The sequence below is a fragment of the Pan troglodytes genome, chromosome 2 (assembly GCF_028858775.2).
Source record: "Pan troglodytes isolate AG18354 chromosome 2, NHGRI_mPanTro3-v2.0_pri, whole genome shotgun sequence".
In the NCBI taxonomy this organism is placed as follows: Eukaryota; Metazoa; Chordata; class Mammalia; order Primates; family Hominidae; genus Pan; species Pan troglodytes.
The window spans coordinates 111,738,682-111,757,901 of record NC_086015.1 but is presented as its reverse complement, the minus strand read 5'-3'; the positions used below and the strand labels follow the sequence as shown (position 1 = coordinate 111,757,901).

Here is a 19,220-nt window from a genome sequence, read left to right as displayed (position 1 = left end):
TTCTAGCAGTAGGTGTGTATCTCACTACCTCCTTACTCTTTAATCCCTGCCATGTGTCTTTGTTTCTCCTGAAGCTGGCACTTCCTCTGAACATCTCTGTCACTGGCACCTGGTTTCTTTTTATAACTCAGGTTCTAAGTCTCAACCACTTCTTTCTTCCCTATTTGCTTTTCAGTCAATTATTGCAGCAGGTCGGTTTTTACCATCTCATAGTTTTCCATTCCCATTCCCATGTAGGTCTGTCTACTTTTTAAGTAGATTACTGCAGTGGTTTCCTAAATTATCTTTTTTGCTTCTAGTCTTCCTTTTTTCAAACCATCCTATATTTATATGCCCAAATTAATATTTGTAAAGTATTTAGAATATTCATAAAGCACGGATTTATTGAATTTTGTCCCTGCTTAAAAATGAACTCCAAAGTTCTGCTTTCGAGGTACCTTGTAACCTTTGATCAGAGTCAACCAGTCTTGCCAGTTTTAGATCCCATTGCTTTGTTTCATGGACCTTCCATTTCAGGTTGCCTTTAAACAAATATTCATTTTTACACCAATCTGCCTTTTCCAAACTAATTCTCTTTGGAATGCTCAAGTTCAACCTCCTGCATTAAAGACTTACCTGTTTTTGAGTTCCTGTAGCACTTTTGGGGTCCCTCTTTATACTTATGCATTATCTAGTCTTTTAACTTTGCTAACATTGAAAGCAGAAACTAGGTCTCATTTTTCATGTTTACTACAGTGCTTTGTAGAGTCTCTGCACTCAATTACTAGCATCAACTTTTACGTATACCTCTTGGAGCTCATAGATTCAGTGACTTGTCCAAGGTCACACAATTCTGTGGAAGAGATGAACTCCAATTCCAAATCCTGTGTATGTCTGTTGGTGAGCATGTCCTGTTGCTGCTTTAAATATTTGTTGGCATGATAAATTGTTTCTGTTAACTCTCATAGGCATATACATTAGGCTAAACTGTTCCTTGAATTGTTTACTTTATCATTTTATGAATTATAATGGCAAGAATGCCAATGCTCAGTGGTACAGTGGAGACTGAAGCATTTTCAAAAGCATATTATGCTGACAGAGAGGCTCAGGGCAATTTAGAAGTTACAGGAAATTTCACAATTATCTTGATTATTTTGAATTCCCATTGGTCCCTGCATTTCTGGGAGGCAGCATTTTTATGCATCATTTTAAGAATCAGCTATAAGATAAATGTGCCTTATTCTATTAACCTTCTCATCCCTGGTATCAAAACATACCACTTATCCTTATGCTTAAATTAAAAATTCTTTTGAGGGTGCAACTCTTTTGCATGCTATATCCCCATATAGGCCACTGTTAGATAAATAATCTAATTGTCTTTTTGCAGATCCTGTTTATGAAAATACTTTATACATGGAAACACTATACCAGTGGTTAGCAGTGCCTATGTGGATACCTACCATGTGAAGCTATACCTAAGGGCAAGTGCCTTTTCTATCTGTCCAAGTGGGCTGCCCACTCTACAGATACACACAGCCCAGCTGGCCTTCACCACGTGGAGACCTCTCTTGAAAAACTGGGAAGTCTTTGGCTCTTTTTCTTACCATTTCCACGCACGATTGACTAAGTTGTCTTGTAGAGATCCGTGCTTTTTCACCCTAAGCACACAGGTGCATAGCACAGCATATTCAGGGCCCTAAACAGATGCCATTTTTCACACCTGGATATGTTCCTCCTGGCTCAGTTAACAGGTCATTTACTATTGGAGACATCATAAAATAAAAATGGTTTTCATAATCATCCTATTTTTATCCATTTTCCTCTGGAACCCAGGATTCATGACAATTTGGGCCACCTAGGACATCAAGTCGATTAATCCTTAATATTTCCTTTATCACCACTTCATACAACAGATGTTTAGAAATCTAATATTTGACATTTTCTGTGTGTGTGTGCATCTGCACAGGCAGTTTCAGTTCGAATTCCAATTCTGACATTTATTAGCTGTGTGAATTTGGGCTAGTTATTTAGCCTCTCTGGTGCTCAGTTTTCTCATTTGTAGAAAGAGGCAATCTGAACTTTTGAGAGATATCGTGAGGAAGAAAATGAGCATGCCAACTTTGACTGTCAAAGTCATTTTCAGAAGTGAGAGCAAACAAATTCAACATATAATTAGAAACTGTGCAGACAACCTAAAAATTGTCACATTGATCACTACTATAGCTTTCTTCTAGTTAGGAGTGGAGAGTGGGGACAATTGAGCATGTCTGGCATTTAACATTAATGCTCTAACCTATGTGAGGCTGATGGCATCGTTCGAGAAACTGGCCATTGAATCTCTGTTAAGTCTGTTTCTACTAAGCTTGGGTGTGCTGTAGGACATCTGCGAACTGGAACTACATAACACTGCATTGGAGATATAAGAAGACATAATTCAGTAGTCTTTCAGAGAATAGCCATTAGTAAGTGAGACAGCCAGGTGGGAGGGGGTCCCTGGAGAAACTCCGACCAGCCTGCCCACTGGAGTGGAGCCTCGGAAACTTCACGCCATTTGCATTGGGTTGGAGCCTGGCCCCTCCTCTTCCTGTGTGGAACCTGGGATTCAAGCTGCGGGCGGCAAGCGCTCAAGCAGGGACTCTGGCCTTGTGAGAGTCCCTGTTTCCCCCTTTTCTTCCTTTTCACCCAATCAAACCCTGTCTTACTCACCATTCAAATTGTCTGTGAGCCTGATTTTTTGTGGCCGGGGACAAAGAACCCCATCTTTAGCTGAACTAAGGAAAAGTCCTGCAACATAGCATGAAGGAAGCAATCTTAAACAGAGTGTAGGTTCCAGCTAGAGATTTTGGCTGATACAGAAGTTTTCCAGAGGACTAAACCTGGCATCACCTTTGAAATATTCCTGGTCCTTTGGCCATTGCTCTATCATAACAATTAGGTTAACACTGAAAACTATTAGGCTCACCATCAGCTTTCATCATCTCACCAGACCTCACTGTTTTCTCAAAATTTCATTGGTGTAATCTCTTGTCTCCCAGTTCTTCCATTTCCATAGCATACTTTCTTTGTACAGACAAAGGCCTCATGGGCTGCTGTATTAATTGAGATTTAAAACATAGAGCTCAGAAGAGAGCTGGGTATGTAACAAGCACCCAATAAATTAACTGCTGCTGCTATTATCATTAATAGTGTCATCATCATCATCACCCACGATGGGGCAGATGGAAGGCATTCAAAGATCGCCTATAATCCCAGCACTTTGGGAAGCTGAGGCGGGTGGATCACAAGGTCAGGAGTTCGAGACCAGCCTGACCAAAATGGTGAAACCCCATCTTTACTAAAAATACAAAAATTAGCTGGGCATGGTGGCGCATGCCTATAATCCCACCTACTCAGGGGGCTGAGGCAGGAGAATCGCTTGAACCTGGGAAGTGGAGGTTACAGTGAGCCAAGATGGTGCCATTGCACTCCAGCCTGGTGACAGAGTGAGCCTCTGTCTCAAAAAAAAAAAAAAAAAGATAATAAAAAGATAATTTATACATGAGTTTCATCAAAACAGCTATGTAAAATCTGTAGAACCATGGAAGACCACCACCAATGTAATTTTACTGTTTCTGACCATATAAATAATAAGAATGCAAACTATAGTTAGTTTGTATGTGAAGGGGATACCTCATCTTACATTTGGCAACTCTTAGTCCCGTCTGAGGATCTTGGGTCTCAAAACCACTAGCATGAGTTCTCAGAGTGTGGCAAGAGTCTGGCGATTAGACTGGTTACTTTAATTGGGTAAAAGTGCAAAGGCCAATGTCATATCTTTTTCTCCAGGCATGAAAAGCCAATTCTGAGAAGTTGGGTTTGGGGATTGAAGTGTTAACCCAACAGGGTCATCTTGAAATTGTAGCCATAGTGATCAGGAGGGTACAGTTGCTTTGGCAGCTCACATTTTTTTATTAGGCTGTTGCGGCTTAGATCCATCCCTTTCTTCTATCCTGCTTGGGCAGCCTTCTAGATTTCCTTCCTCCTCCTTCCCCTTCTTACCTCTCTTCCTTCCCCTTCCTCTGCCCCTCCGCCCTTGCATATTGCTCTCCTATGTGCCAGGCACTATTCTATACAATAGGGGGTATATCTTTAAACTGGATCTCTACCCTCATGAGAGTTATATTCTAGTGAAAAAGACAGTTAAATATGTACTGTCAGAAAAGGATCATGTATCTCATTAGTGTTTGACATGTTTCCTTCTCCAGAAAAGTAAATAATTCTAGAAAGGATCCTAATACCCAGGAAGTTGGGTGTCTCCCGTGACACCTATACTCTGCAAAGTTTAGGCCTCTTGGGGTCCAGACCCTAGAGTTAATTGTGCTTGCTGAAATCAGAAGATGTGATCTCCCAATGCTGGCTGAGCTCTTTACTACAGAAGAGAGCATGCGGATCCCCGGAGCCACTCCTCCCCTCTTCCTTTGTGCAGCTGATTCAGAGTATCCTCTGTGAGCCCTGACCAGCCCTTCTTTCTCAACTTATAGGCAAATGCTGAGAAACTCTGTACTCTATATGAAGAGAGCTTGCATGAAGCAACTGCAAAGCTAGATAAGGTGACTCAGTTGGCAAATGACCTGGCAGCACAAAAGACAAAGCTGTGGAGTGAGAGTGGTAAGTAAGTATGCTGCTTGACTCATAGGCAAGTCTCAATCCCAGCAGACTCATGAAGGCACAACTGAGATAATGAACTACCCACCGAGGCTGAGTGGGCATCTGAAGATCCTAGGGGAGGAATGCAGCCTCTGAGACAGCTTTGCCACACACATGCCTCTTGTCTAGGAAGTGTTACCTCTGTGCCACTTGGGAACCCCTGCCTAGTTCCCTTCCAAGAAGTAGAAAATTATAATAATATGCCATCAGTAGAAGCAACTCTCAAGATCAAAGGATGGGAGGGGCAATCCACAGTCTACTAGTCATGACATTTTTACAATTTCTACCTCATTGAATATTTAAATTTTTTTTTAATTTTTAATGTTTGGATAATGAATCTACATCTCTCTTTACACCTGGTAAAACCAATGGTCTGTACAGCCGGCTACCTGAGCCTGCATGATTGGACCCCATTCTCTCTGACCTCTTTTCCTACTTGCCCTTACTCTCAATCTGCGTTGGCCACATCGACCTCTATGCTGTGCTTTGTACACCCCGGGCATACTCCCACCCTAGAGTCTTGCCCTAGCTGTTTACTCTGCCTGGAACACCTTATTAATTCTGGAAAGACTTGGGGATAAGAGTTAATCAAGTGGAGATCTGGGCAAAGTCAGGATAGGCCCTGCTGAGAAGGTGACATTTGAATACTGTCAACTCATTTCCTCAAGAGCTTCTCTTTTCATACTATTTATTAAGTTCAAACTAACTACATATTTGACACAATAAATATGTTTGTCTCCATCTGTCAGAATATAAGCTCCATGAGGTCAAGGGTCTTTGTACATTGATGTATGTCAATCATCTAGAACACTGCCTGGCATTTATTGATCCTCCATAAACATTTGATAAATAAAAAGTAGAAAAATGTCCCATAGTTTATTCATTACTATCAACCACTGCAGATTTTTTTTTTCTGTTTTTCCAATCTATTACATTGTAGCAATCTGTTGGGGGTTTTTCTTTTTCAATTTATCATAAGCTTTTTTATTTTGCATACTCGGTCATTTATAATGACTGCTTCTAATTCATTGAGATTGACTAAACCTAACCTTGCCTGCAACTTGACTTGCCTCTCTGCTATGAATAGCATGTGGCTAGATGTTTATCTATAACTAAAATCAGTTTTAGTAATATATTCTGAGAGATAGAATTCTTAGGTCAATGAAAATAAACAATGTATTCTTGATGCTTAAGAGGCACACAGTTTTAAAAAGAGAATGAACACATTTGGGCTACATATAACACAATTCCTCCAGTAGACACCTCTATTTCCAGATGCTAAATCTAGGGTCAGAGCTAAATAAAAATTAGTTGATAAAACTAAAAACCTGGAATCTAGAAGAAGGAAATGTTTTTGGTTCTATTAAGGACTCTGAATAGGGCTCTTCTTATACTGCCCACAGGGTGTGTGACACCTGGCCTTGCTACCAAGCCCCCAGTTTGATCTGTGCTATTTAGGATTTAGTTGGTATGTAGACTCCACAGTCCAGACACAAAGCTGGAGAATACCTGGATGTCTGGCCCTAAAGGAAGTGCTGTGTAAAATCTATTTTGATAGGCATTGGCTGTCTACCCCTAGTTATTGGCATTAATTTTCCACTCACTTTTTTGATGAGGAAATTAGTGGGTAGCGAGTAAAATAAAAGTGGGTCTGAGATGATAATTCTGCTTAGGCTGCAGGATTTTTTTCTTCTTTTTTTTAACTTTACCTTTTGGTTGGCTTTTGTGTAAATTAAATTAGAAGTACAAATTTATTCAAGCCTATCCTCCCCTCACTGGGTCCACGTTCCAGATTGTTTATTTATTTTTTTGTTTTTTTTGTTGTTGTTGTTTTTGTTGGTGGCTATCACCAAAGTTTCTTTCTCATGCCCTGTTCTGTCAGCTTACCATATTCTGCTTTCAGAGGAAACCAATAGTAAATGTGATATATACGTGATGTATTAGTCTCAACCAGCTAGTGGATTTATATTTCTTCAGAATCCTTTTAAATAAGATGTTTTTGGACCAGCAGAGTGGCTCATGGCTGTAATCCCAGAATTTTGGGAGGCCGAGGTAGGCGGATCATTTGAGGCAAGGAGTTTGAGACCAGCTTGGCCAACATGGCAAAACTCTGTCTCTACCAAAAAAATACAAAAATTAGCCAGGCGTGGTGGCAGGCACCTGTAGTCCCAGCCATTTGGGAGGCTGAGGCAGGAGAATCACTTGAACCCGGGAGGCGGAGGTTGCAGCTAACCACTGTACTCCAGCCTGGGCAACAGAGTGAGACTCTGTCTCAAAAAACAAAACAACAACAACAACACGGGAGGCTGAGGCAGGAGAATCACTTGAACCTGGGAGGTGGAGGTTGCAGTGAGCTGAGATCGCACCATTGCACTCCAGCCTGGGCAACAAGAGTAAAATTCTGTCAAAAAAAAAAGCCACAAGATGTTTTCATCCAAATACCCTTAAAGTTTGATTTAAATATCCCAAGTGATTCTCAGGAGCCTGTAGGGGGTCTATGAGGTTGAAGCTCTTTTAGTATAATACTAAGATACTATTTGCAACTTAAATTCTTTTGCCATTTGTATTGATGGTGCAAAAGCAATGATGATTAAAATTGCTGCAGCCTGATCACAAGTCAAGGTAGTAGCACTAAAACATACTGGTAAAAATTGTATTCGCTAATATGTACTCACGGTTTTTTAAAAAGTCAGTTTCACTTAAGGATGTCCTTAAGAAGCAGGAAAAATGAATTTTATTACATCTCAACTTGAGTATATATCTTTTTACTATTCTGTGTGACAAAACAAGAAGTATGCATAAAGAATTCCTGTTTCATACTGGAGTAAGATGTGTGATTAAGCTCTGAGCTGAGCTAATAGTTTTTTCAGGGAGTATCACTTTTACTTGAAAGAACGAGTGACAAACAAACTAGGCTTATTTAGGCTTACATGATTGGCAGATGATTTCTCAAAAACGAACAAAGGAAACCTGTCACTTCAAGGAAAGCAACTGACAACATTTGTTGCCAATAACAAAATAGGAGCTTTTAGGTAAAAATTATATTTTAGAAAACATGTATATGCCATCATTAGGTTGATGGCTCTCAACTCTTGGACTTTTCTGATGAGCTCAGCAGTGATGTTAACAAATATGATTTTTAAAATATTGTATGCGATGTTGTGATTTATAAAAAGATATATGCATGTACATATAGGTGTGTATATATGTGTGTGTAAGTGTGTATATGTGTGTGTGTATGCGTGTGTGTGTGTGTGTGTATATATATACCTGTACGTGTGTGTGTGTATCTGACACTGTCTCCAGGAAAATAGTGTCAGAATTGAGTTAAATTGTAGGACCTCAGTAGGTTGAATCCACAAAGCAGAACTTACAGATATGGAAGACCCGACTATAATTAATAGGATAAGTTAAGCAGGGACGATAGACTAGAGTATGATAGAATTTCTCCCTCTCATCGTCACATTTCCTACCATTTAGTGACTACTGCTAATATTTATTTAGCATTTCAGTCTATAAAATATATTCACACTAATTTAGTTTTCATTAAGAATCTTATTGTTATCTTCATTTTACAAGTGAGGTAATAAAAGTTATAATTATCTAAAAATTATATAGACAGAAGTGTACAAAGCCACATATAATAAACAAGGGAGTATGGTATAGAAGAATGTGGTCTTCAAGAACTTCATTTGAATCTACCTTCACCAATTACGAACTGTGCATGTTTCTGTTTCAGTCATATTTAAGTTGCTCTGTTTCCTCCTCTGCAAAATGGTTAGTATAATACCTACACTATCAAGGAGTTATGAAAATTAAACTAGATAACATACGTTAAGTACCTAGAGCATAGAAGTTTCTCAATAAATGGTAACTAATATCATCTGTTATCGATTCATACTTATTACTAAAAATCAGTTCATTTTTAGGACTCTCTTCTGAGTCCTGGAAAGGATCATTGCCACGGTTTTGCTGAATAATAGGACTCTCAGACCCTTCCTAAATATCAAAAATATGTGGGTAGGTGTCATTCTGGCTACCCTTAAAGTCAGTAAGTCAAGTGAAGGAGGCAATAGATAGGAAGACTGTAATTATGTACTTTTGTGAAATCTTTCTGTAGGTGAGTTCCTACGAAGGCTTGAAGAGAAGGAGGCTCTGATAAACCAACTTTCCAGGGAAAAGAGCAACTTCACTCGGCAGATTGAAGACCTAAGAGGGCAGCTGGAAAAGGAGACCAAAGTAATGTATCTGTTATTTCTCACTAGTTTCTTGGCTGTGTGTTTTTTTTAAAAAAATAGTGCTTGATGAATCAGCCTTAAGATGTTTTGTAAAAGAAGAAGGGAAAATGCCCTAGAAGTTATGGGGGAAAAACCATGCCAGGAAGAACCCTGATGACTGAAGGATCTTCCTCGGTGATTCAAATTGCTTCGTTGCAGGTTTAGAGCAAGCAAAGTGTGTGTTCCCATCTTGTATAAGTACTTGAACAGAAGGGCAGCAAGGCTCTTTCTCGATTTTGATTCTGAAACTGCTCATAAAAAAGTGAAATTAAATAAAAGCCTAGAATAAAATAAGTGGGACTGGGTTAGCTCAATATTACTTTTAAATTGTCAATAAATTTTAGAAATTAGTCATTTCTTCCTATGAGTGTATAATGTTGCTAGAAGGTGACTCCAGTGGAAGTGATTCTGGAAGATGAAAGCATAGTGACTAACATGAGATATGAATTCTTTGAGCCCTGATATTTAAATGAATTCTTAGTTCATAGTCAAGGCATCTTATTACTAAGACCCCAAAGTATCTTACTTGTACATGACCATACTATGAAGGCGTATACTGTGAAAACGCAGGTAGTTGAGTCTGTTTTAAAATATTGTACCATTTTATTCCCTTAACTCTCCATACTTTCTATATTATATACAAATTTAAAAATGTATCATTGTTTGTGTATCAGACATTGTACCAGATACTTCTGTCATGTTATCTCAATCTTCATATCAGTCAAATGAAGCAGATAGAATTGCATCCTTATATATGAAAAAACCAAGGCTCTGAGAAGAAAAATATCATGTCCAAGGTCATACACCTAGTGATATACTGTGAAGGAACTTAAACGCATAGTGAAATGAGTTATATTTTAGAAGATCTCTCTGGCTGCCTTCCCAGTGACTTCCAATTGGCCTACAAGCCCCCCTGATCTGGCTCCAGCCTCCTTCTGTGACCTACTTCCTACATCTGCTTCCCTCATTTACTCCCCTCCAGCTGCCCTGGCTTCCCTTCTGCCTCTTAAACCAGGCACCCTCACTCCTGCCTTAGGACTTTTATAACTGCCCTTCCCGTTGCTTAAAGGCCCTTCACCGAGGTCTTAGAGGGATGATGAGAAGGAGCCAAACATTCTAGATCGTGCTTATCTGCTGTGTTTGTTTTACTGCTATTAGAAATTTTATTTATTAATGTATTTGCCTGTGTATTTTGTGTATCCCCTTATTTCTTTTGGGCTCTTTAGGGCAGGGATTTTGTCTTTGTCTTGTTTACTTCTATAATTAAATATATGCCATGTAAATGCCACATAAAGGTTTTAAAAGTTTTTCCTTTAAAGAAAAATAAAATTAAACAAGAGGAGAGGTCACAGTTTGAACCCAAGTTCATCTGACTCCAAAGCCTGCATCCTTTTCAGAGTCATTGTGTATTGTGGCTCCTCATTTACCACCCAAAGGGGTCTGGCTGAGGCTGCCATTGACTAAACCTTGTGCCCTCAGAGCCGTATCTTCCTGAAAATGTGCTTTTTTCCTAATTTGCATAAAGGACACTTGAGGACCCATCAGGATCTAGTGTTCTTTCCACACTAGATTATCTCTGGGGAATAATGCTGCTAGGTTAGCCGGATCACCATTTAAATGATAAAAATGTTTATTAAACCCAGCAGGGCCATCCAATACATATAGAAGCCTCTACTACACTACAGGTAACTATTTAAATTTATATTACAGTTAAATAAAATTAAGAATTCAGTTTTGATCACACATTGTACTAGGCATATTTTGAATGTTCAGTAGCCACATGTGGCTAGGTGTTTACCACATTGGACAGTGTACATAGAGAACATTTTCACCATTACAGAAAGTTCTGTTGGGCAGTAGTACTATTTTGAACTATTAGGAGCTGAGGTTTTTAGAGATTTCAGTGTGAAATAAAAGATTTTATTTTCTTCATGAGTGGAATGAAAAGGCTAAATTTTAGTGGTTCTTTCTGGTTCAAACAAGCTCTGAGTCTAATATATTGCTAAATATATATCTTATTGCCTAAATGATAGTGAACGTTCTCTTTGCTATCCTTGCATTCTCCACTATTTCTAGAATTCCAGGCCTGTCTAAGTCCACAGAGCCAAGCTGGCATTTCTCTAAATAGAATTCCCTTCCCTGTTTTAATGGCAGCAATTAGATACTATCTATCCTTTCTCTTGTCTCAAATTCTCTCCCTAGTGTTATCTTACTAGGTTCAGGTTCAGCTTGAATTTGTGGCAGGTTGTTATTAATCTCACCTAAGAAAAAATTAGCTTACTTTCAAGACTTGTGTTGCTCATGGTGGTCATGCCCTTTTTGTTAATGTGTGTCCCCTACAGTCCCAGAGTGCCCTGGCCCATGCCCTGCAGAAGGCTCAGCGTGACTGTGACCTTCTACGAGAGCAGTATGAGGAAGAACAAGAGGTCAAGGCTGAGCTGCACCGGACCTTATCCAAAGTCAATGCTGAAATGGTGCAATGGAGAATGAAGTATGAAAACAATGTCATCCAGAGAACAGAAGACTTGGAGGATGCCAAGTGAGTAGGGCAAGGCTATCCTTAACCTGGAGTTAGTCACATGGAGCAGTATGAGAATAATGACTCTGTCTCCAAGGCCTCATGGTATGCACTTAACAAATCCTTGCCGAGTGCAGGAACAAGCCCAAAACCAAAGCTGAAACGTGCACTGCTGGTAAGAAGCACACTCTATAGAGGGACTAAAAATATAAAAAGTATAATACAAAGTGACAGAGACTATAAAGAGGTCCTGGGGAGAGAAAGGAGGCTCTTTCTAGGGGCACAAGGGAAGTTTTCATAAAAGATGTGACTTTGAGCCGTGGTGTGAAAATAGGCTATCGTTTAAAACCCTGTATTTCATTTGTAACGCCATAATAATTGAGTCCATGTGTGTACGTGTCTCCATCAAAGTCGTTGTGTCCCTGGTCTACAACTTGTAGACTACAAAGTAGTCTGTGAAGATGGACAGGGAAGCTGGAAAAAAAATGTTAGGATCTGTCGTCATGTCTTCTAGGACAAAGGTTGCTTTGAAAAGAAATCATCCCCAGGCCACCCCTAAGGTTAGAATATCAATTTTATAGCCATTTCTATATAAAGGTTTTAAAAGTTTTTAGGAGTTACACAAGTTTGGGGCACAGCTGAATTGAGACTCAGTACCAGGGTATAGAACTGAAGCATTTTGCTTAGAGGCCAGGAAACTGTATCTTTAAGAGAAATTGTCAAACCCCAGCTTATAATCATTAAAGGTTTACTCAAAAGAATGTGTCCCTGGCTTGGTAGCTTGGCAAAAATCCAGGGAAGATCAATACATTTCTCTTTAGCTTCAACCAGAAATAATGTTTTTCAGTTCTTCACCTAAATCTTTGAGAGGCATTGCTGTGCAGTTGCTGAACAGCTGCTGTGTTTTGTCCCAGAAGGGGTACCAAGTGATCCATCTCTGTACCCACAGTAACTTAAAAAGGGCTTTAGAATGACAGATACTAAAAATACCTGCAGTAGATGTTTTATCAAAACTCTGGACCACAGAAAGTTTTGGCTTTGAACTGAGATGCCCTCTTATATCCAAATATGGTATTTACTTCTGAAGTAAGATTTTTCCCCCCTTCTAATGATTGAAGAATTCAGGTGAAATTGCCTGTCTATCATTCTGTTTGATGGTTTCTTTTGGGATTGGGTAGGAAAGAGCAAAAGAATATAGATTACTTTATGACCACATGGGTTTGTTGGAACTAGTTCTGTAGTATGTAATAACTAAAGAAAATAAAGGGCAAACATGGTACTCTGTGAAGACACTTTTTTACTTTCAAATTGGTGGGACATTGAATAAATAAAACTTTGTCTGTATTATGCTTTTCCTTTAAATCACCTCAGGGAGGTAGGCAGCTACAAAACAATCTAGGGTCCTGGTTTCTTTTTTTATTATTAAAGTTAAAGATTTGCCTGCTTTGATTTCCAGGCTGGGGTTCAAATGATGAGTTAGTTTAGCAGACTCAAGCTTATCTAAGACCCATTGTACTGCTTCTGAATTCTAAGTTCCCCAAGGATAAGGATTTAGTTTCTTAATTTCCAATATCCCTTTACATATTCAAGATAACTAAGTAGGTGCTTATGGTTGGCAAGTTAAGGAGTAAAATAGTAGTTGATATTAAATGTAGAACAAAGTTATTGGTAAAACAAGGGTAACCAGTTTGTCCAGTTTGCCCTGGATGTTTCCTGTTATAGCTTTGAAAGTCTCATGTCCTGGTGTATTAGTCTGTTCTCACACTGCTAATAAAGACATACCCAAGACTGGGTAATTTATAATGGAAAGAGATTTAATTGACTCACAGTTCACCATGGCTGGGGCGACCTCAGGAAACTTACAATCCTGGTGGAAGGGGAAGCAAATAGGTCCTTCTTCACATGGTGGCAGGAAGAGAAGTGAGTGAATAAAAAAGGGGAAAGCCCCTTATAAAACCATCAGATCTCATGAGAACTTACTCGCTGTCATGAGAACAACATGAAGGTTACCGCCTCGATGATTAAATTACCTCCCACCAGCCCCTCCCACGACATGTGGGGATTATGGGAACTACAAGATGAGATTTTGGTGGGGACACAGCCAAACCATATCACCTGGTGAAACCCCTCAGTCCCAGGCAGTCCAGTATGATCGGTCACCCAAAGTGAAACTCCTATTTTATTTGATCAACAAGCATTTCTAAAGTAGTTAAAATATATGTAATTATTTCACTTGACTCCTACTGCCTTAAGTCAGGTAAAGCATTAGAATCTCCTCTTAACGTTTAAGAAACATGAAGCAGAAAAGTGAAGTGAGTATGGCTAGGAAGCCGGGGGCAGAATGTTGTTAGAGCCTAGATGCTTCCTGGATCCTGAGCACGTAGGGGTTTTTGCAAGATTCCACCAAAAGGGGGCTTTATTGCCACATTCCTCTGTTGGGCTAGTTATGCAGTCCTATTAATTCCGGAGAACCTTTTTTTCTGTTTAATAGCAGTAGATGAGAAAAAGCTTTGGTACATACAGTACTTTTCATCTAAGAAGTATAATGAATGAGTAAGAATGGGACTGCCAGCAACCCTGCAGGAGATGTAAGCAAAAGAACACATTTCATCCATTAGAATTCCTAATAGTAGCATATTATGGGGGTGGTGGAGAAAGAAGCACTGTAATAAATTACTCCATCTCAGAGATGCCCAAGGAACAGCAGATGGGGGCTAAAGAACCCCATAAGAACAGTAGGACCTGTTAAGTGAGCATAATGAGATGGGTTTGGGAATATAAATCTGGAGAGAGGAGCTGAGGTGGAGAACAAACTCGGAGAGAAGAAAGAATTGTGTCATGTTTAGGAGCCACATGATGAGAGAAAATAAGCAGGAAAAAGCAAGAGAGTGTTCGTTAGAAGCAACACAGCCAAGGAGCTCTTTAGTGACTACATATGGCTACAGATTTGTAAGGTGCTTACTGTTGGTAGGGTGTTCGGTACAATCTTCCTTTTCTCCCCCTTCTTAGGAAATAATCAAGTCAGTATTGCTTATTAGAGCTTTAGGATAAGCAAATATTTGTAGGAATTCAGAGATTCTGAGTTCCAAGTGCAGGTTGGCAAAGGGGGAAAATAAAGACCCCATGCACACAGGAGGCAGAGGATGGTGGTCATAGACAGTGAGGTCACTTTCAGATAGGAGCTGCTGTTGCTTTATACCACTAAGTCCACTGCAGAGGCGCCATCTTACTTTGCACCCAAGCTCTATCTTTAATCCAGGGCAGACTTGATGAGCTCTCTGAGAGTTATTGCCTCACTCACTCTTTGGGTGTCCTCCTTTCTCAGGAAGGAACTGGCAATTAGATTGCAGGAGGCAGCCGAAGCCATGGGGGTGGCCAATGCCAGAAATGCCTCCTTGGAGAGAGCCAGGCACCAGCTGCAGCTGGAGCTCGGGGACGCCCTGTCTGACCTCGGGAAGGTCCGCTCTGCAGCAGCCAGGCTGGACCAGAAGCAGCTGCAGTCTGGCAAGGCCCTTGCCGACTGGAAGCAGAAGCACGAGGAGTCCCAGGCGTTGCTGGATGCCTCTCAGAAGGAAATTCAGGCTCTCAGTACAGAGCTCCTCAAGCTCAAGAACACCTATGAGGAGAGCATCGTGGGCCAGGAGACACTCAGGAGGGAGAACAAGAACCTCCAAGGTACACCGAGCTGGGCTCAGAGCCAAAGCCAGAGCGGGTAACTCAGGAAGAGCCCTGGCTACAGGCAAGGCTGTCTTCAGCATTTTCACATTCCCAACATGTTTTAACTTTTCAATTTTTATACTTCTGTTTGACTTATTTTTTTTTTTACTTTAGATGCTATTTGTATTAAATTAATTCTAAAAGTAAGACTAGTTTCCTACCTTTAACTTCAGTTCCCCTCTGTAAAGGAAGACAGTGCTGAAAATTTCTTGATATCCACAACCTTACCAAGATTTTCCATGTGTGCGATACTCAAGTGTGTAGTTTTTACCCAAATTGCATATTGTTCTACACCTTTTTTTCATATATGAATATATTTCCCGATTTAATGAATATTTCTATAGCCCATACTACATACCAGGCACTGTTTAACTATTTATTGTTAAATTTTCAGAATAGTCTAGTGTTAGTTTTCTCATCTGTAAAATGAAGGTTATATAGGTCATAAGTTGAGTAACTTGTTCAAATTCACATTTGATAAGTCGCAGATCTGGGATTTGAGCCCAGCCAGCACGGCTCCAGCATATATGCACTTAACTACTGAGCTGTGCAACCTTCCCACGTACCTTGTGGCTCTTTGCATGCCTGTACATGGAGACCTACCATAAGCTTTTTAATAGCTACATAGTGTTTTGTAATAAAGATGGCTATCATTTAACTAGACTTTATTCATTTTAGATCCAATTATTCACAAATATGAATAATCCTACATTATATATCCCTATACATGTATTTATGCACATGTAAAAATATTTCAGTAGAATGGATCCCTGGAAAAGAAATTGCTGGGGTAATGAAATGAATTTTTAAATTTTGATTTACTGCCAAACAGCCCTTCAAAGAGGCTGCCAACTTATCCCAGCACCAACAGCAATGTGCATGAAAACCCTGAGATGCCCTGGAAGCAAGTGCATTACTGTTGGAGGCGTAAATGAAGCTTACTTTCTGTTGACCTACATAGTCTATGATCAAGGCACTAGATGGAGACGTGACGGGTGCTAAAACAGTGGTTAGAAAACTTTAGCTACATCCAAACCAGCTGGAGGGCTTGTTAAAGCACAGATGGCTGGGGCCCACCCCCAGAGTTTCTGACTCAGTAGGTCTGAAGGATTTGTATTTCTGACAGTTTTCCAGGTGAGGCCGGTGCTGCTGATCTGGGCACCACCTTTGGACTGGGGCGGGGTTTGAATATTGAGTGAGCTTTTTCCAAAGCTCTCCAGGTGATTCTAAGGTGCTTTCAGAGTTGAGAACCTCTTCCCTGATTTTCTTCTTGATAACCCATCTTTAGGAGAGCACTTCTCAGAGAAGAATTTATTATGCAATGAAAATTTCCATCTAACATATTTGTCTTTGTAACTTCTAAAAATTCTCATCATATCACATCACAGCCCAGGATCTCAGAACCAGAGGAGCAGGTGACCTATTGAGCTCCTTCCACCACCTCTGAACTGGGTAATTCTCTGAGCTACTTGGCCCTATACCACACCTCTTAGGTACTAAAGGCAGAACTGGCCATAACAATATCAGGTGGAAGAGGTTTTGTGACTTCTGGATGCCCTATTCTGTTTGTCAAAGGCTTATGTTCATGAGAGGCTAGGAAAAAACACTCAAGTGCTTGAGCTAAAGCCACTGTCTTCCTTGGGGCCCCTTCTGATTCTCTGGCCTATCTGGGGCCATGCCTTGAATGCTGGCAGATATTGATCCAGCTTTTACTTTAAGTTCCTGTCGCAGTGTTGAGTGGTGGCTGAAACAATGGCAGCCACTAATGTTGATAGCTAAGCACTTACACTGGAAGGGTAGGGACTCCAGGTCTGTGTTCCTCCAGGTGGAACCTGGAGTGGCTCTAATGAGCAGGACTGCCATGTAAAGTTGCAAAAGTTGTCCAGTGTACAATACTCTGAAGCACCACCCTCACCATTTGTTGTTGACAATTTTCAATTTTCAGATGGCAAAAGACTATATGAAAAAATGAATACCCTTTTAAAGTTTCTTGGTCCCATATAGGATAGGTCATCAAGTTACCAAGGGTGGCATGAGGCCACTGTTCCAGTGGGCTGGAAGAATCTGTTGTGCCTGGTATCATTGGTTTGAGACTGAGCCCATTCACTAACTTTGTTTTTCTTACCTCTGTCTCCAGAAGAGATTTCTAATCTGACAAACCAGGTTAGAGAAGGGACCAAGAACTTAACTGAAATGGAAAAGGTCAAGAAACTAATTGAAGAAGAGAAGACAGAAGTCCAGGTGACACTGGAAGAAACAGAGGTATTATCATCAGGGAGAAAAGAAAGTTTTCACTGTGACAAGGCAGAAGATCTGCATTCAGCAATAACAGCAGCACCAACAAAAGGACACGTATTCAAATGTTTATTTACTATATGCTAGGCACTCTGCCAAATGCATAATTTTAATATAATCACAGTAGCAAACTACTGTCCCCATTTTATAAAAGAGGAAATTGAGACTCAGAGAGCAGGATACACAACAGTGAATGCAAATCTCCTGATTGTAGTAAAAACAGGAACTATCTATCTTGTTCACCAGTTTATCCCCAATGCCCAGACCCTCACTACTCAACATGTGGCCCATGGACATCGCTTGGGAGGCTGTTAGAAATTCAGAATCTCAACCCTCTGCCCATCTCTGTTGAATCAGGATCTGCATTTTAACAAGATCCCTTGGTGGTTCATATGCACATTAATATTTGAGAAGCACTGGCCTAGAACATTGCCTGGCGTGTAGTAGAGGCTCAGTAAATATTTGTCAAATGTTGAATGAATAAATATTCTCATAGCTGCCCCCTCTTTAAAGAGTCAGTCACAAAAGCTTTTCAATTTTTTTCCCCCAAAAACTTTCGGTAGTTTCAGAAATAAGATTCAAAGTGATGTTGTCAAACATTTGTTTCTGAAAGCTCATCTTTGTGCAGATTGACAGGAGGGTTTTCAGTGTTATGGATTCACAGTTCAGGAAAAGTCTCTGGCTGTATCTCTGGGTGTGCATTAGCAATTGAAAGGACCTCTAAGAAGACATTTCGCCAAAGAAGGTAAACTAACAAGGAAGTCATCTTATCATGATTCTTAGGTGGTTAAGAAGCCCTGTGTAGCCTCTTCTCAGAGCTGAACTTCATCTTCCTGACTCAGCCTTTGAACAAGTACTCAGACACATTAAAATACAGCCCTGACCCTCCCACCAGTAGAAAAAGAAAAAAGATTTTTGAAAGGTGTGGCAGTCAGTGTTAGGCAGGGGTCTCTTGGAAGGTATGGTGATGGAAAACAAGACCCCAAAGGACCGCTCTGTGCCAAGCATTGTCTGTTAAATTTACCTCACCGTTATGATTCCAGAAGAAACTTCCAAGCAAATGTGTCCATATTACCCTCTGCAAAGAGTTGTCAGGCAGCAGCTCTCGCCCTGTTATACATAAATGTTTCCTGAGGCTATCTAACTTTATACAGACTCCTTTTCATTGGCAGTGTGGTGCCCTGTAGCACAGTTGGTCCTTACACAGTTGGTGAACTTTGTTTTGTTTACTCGTTCCCTTTGGTTCTCTGGCTATCCTGGCAAGGGACTTTTTGAAGCCACCACCTTAACTGAAAGAAGTAAATTTTATGATAGAAATTTCAAGTACTATGACAAGCCAATGAAAAATACAACTGGCACGAGCCATTTATGTCCTGTATAACACAGAGGCATCTTTGTGTATTCAGTTGATCATCACGTGGGTCAAGGGTGAGAATGACAGGAAGGCCATAATGCTCAAACCACTTAGTACCACTAGATGGCAACACATTCTATTCGCATTTTCTCCACTTCTGTCCTCAGCCACATCCATAAATACTTCATCAACTTGGACATGTATTTGTAACATTGCGTTATTTATTTTCCTGGGTGAGCCTTTATGAGAAACTTTATCAGATTTTTTTAAAGCCACAAAACTCAAATTATCCCAGGTCATCTTCCCTAAAGATTCACTTTCTCAGTGCATTTTAGAGGGTTAGAGGTGACAGTTTCCTCTTGAAGGAACTACTACACTATTCCCTCTGAGGAAA

At 40.2% G+C, this 19,220-nt stretch overlaps 1 protein-coding gene across 1 annotated transcript in view; it reads left to right on the top strand.

The window, feature by feature from the left end:
- Positions 1-19,220, top strand: part of MYH15 (myosin heavy chain 15) — a 135,153-nt gene that overhangs the window by 90,692 nt on the left and 25,241 nt on the right. Inside the window, exons 28-32 of the mRNA XM_054680862.2 lie at positions 4,500-4,626; positions 8,786-8,904; positions 11,285-11,481; positions 14,786-15,135; positions 17,315-17,439. Of these exons, the coding sequence (XP_054536837.1) occupies positions 4,500-4,626; positions 8,786-8,904; positions 11,285-11,481; positions 14,786-15,135; positions 17,315-17,439 (918 nt within the window). The remainder of the gene's footprint in view (positions 1-4,499; positions 4,627-8,785; positions 8,905-11,284; positions 11,482-14,785; positions 15,136-17,314; positions 17,440-19,220) is intronic.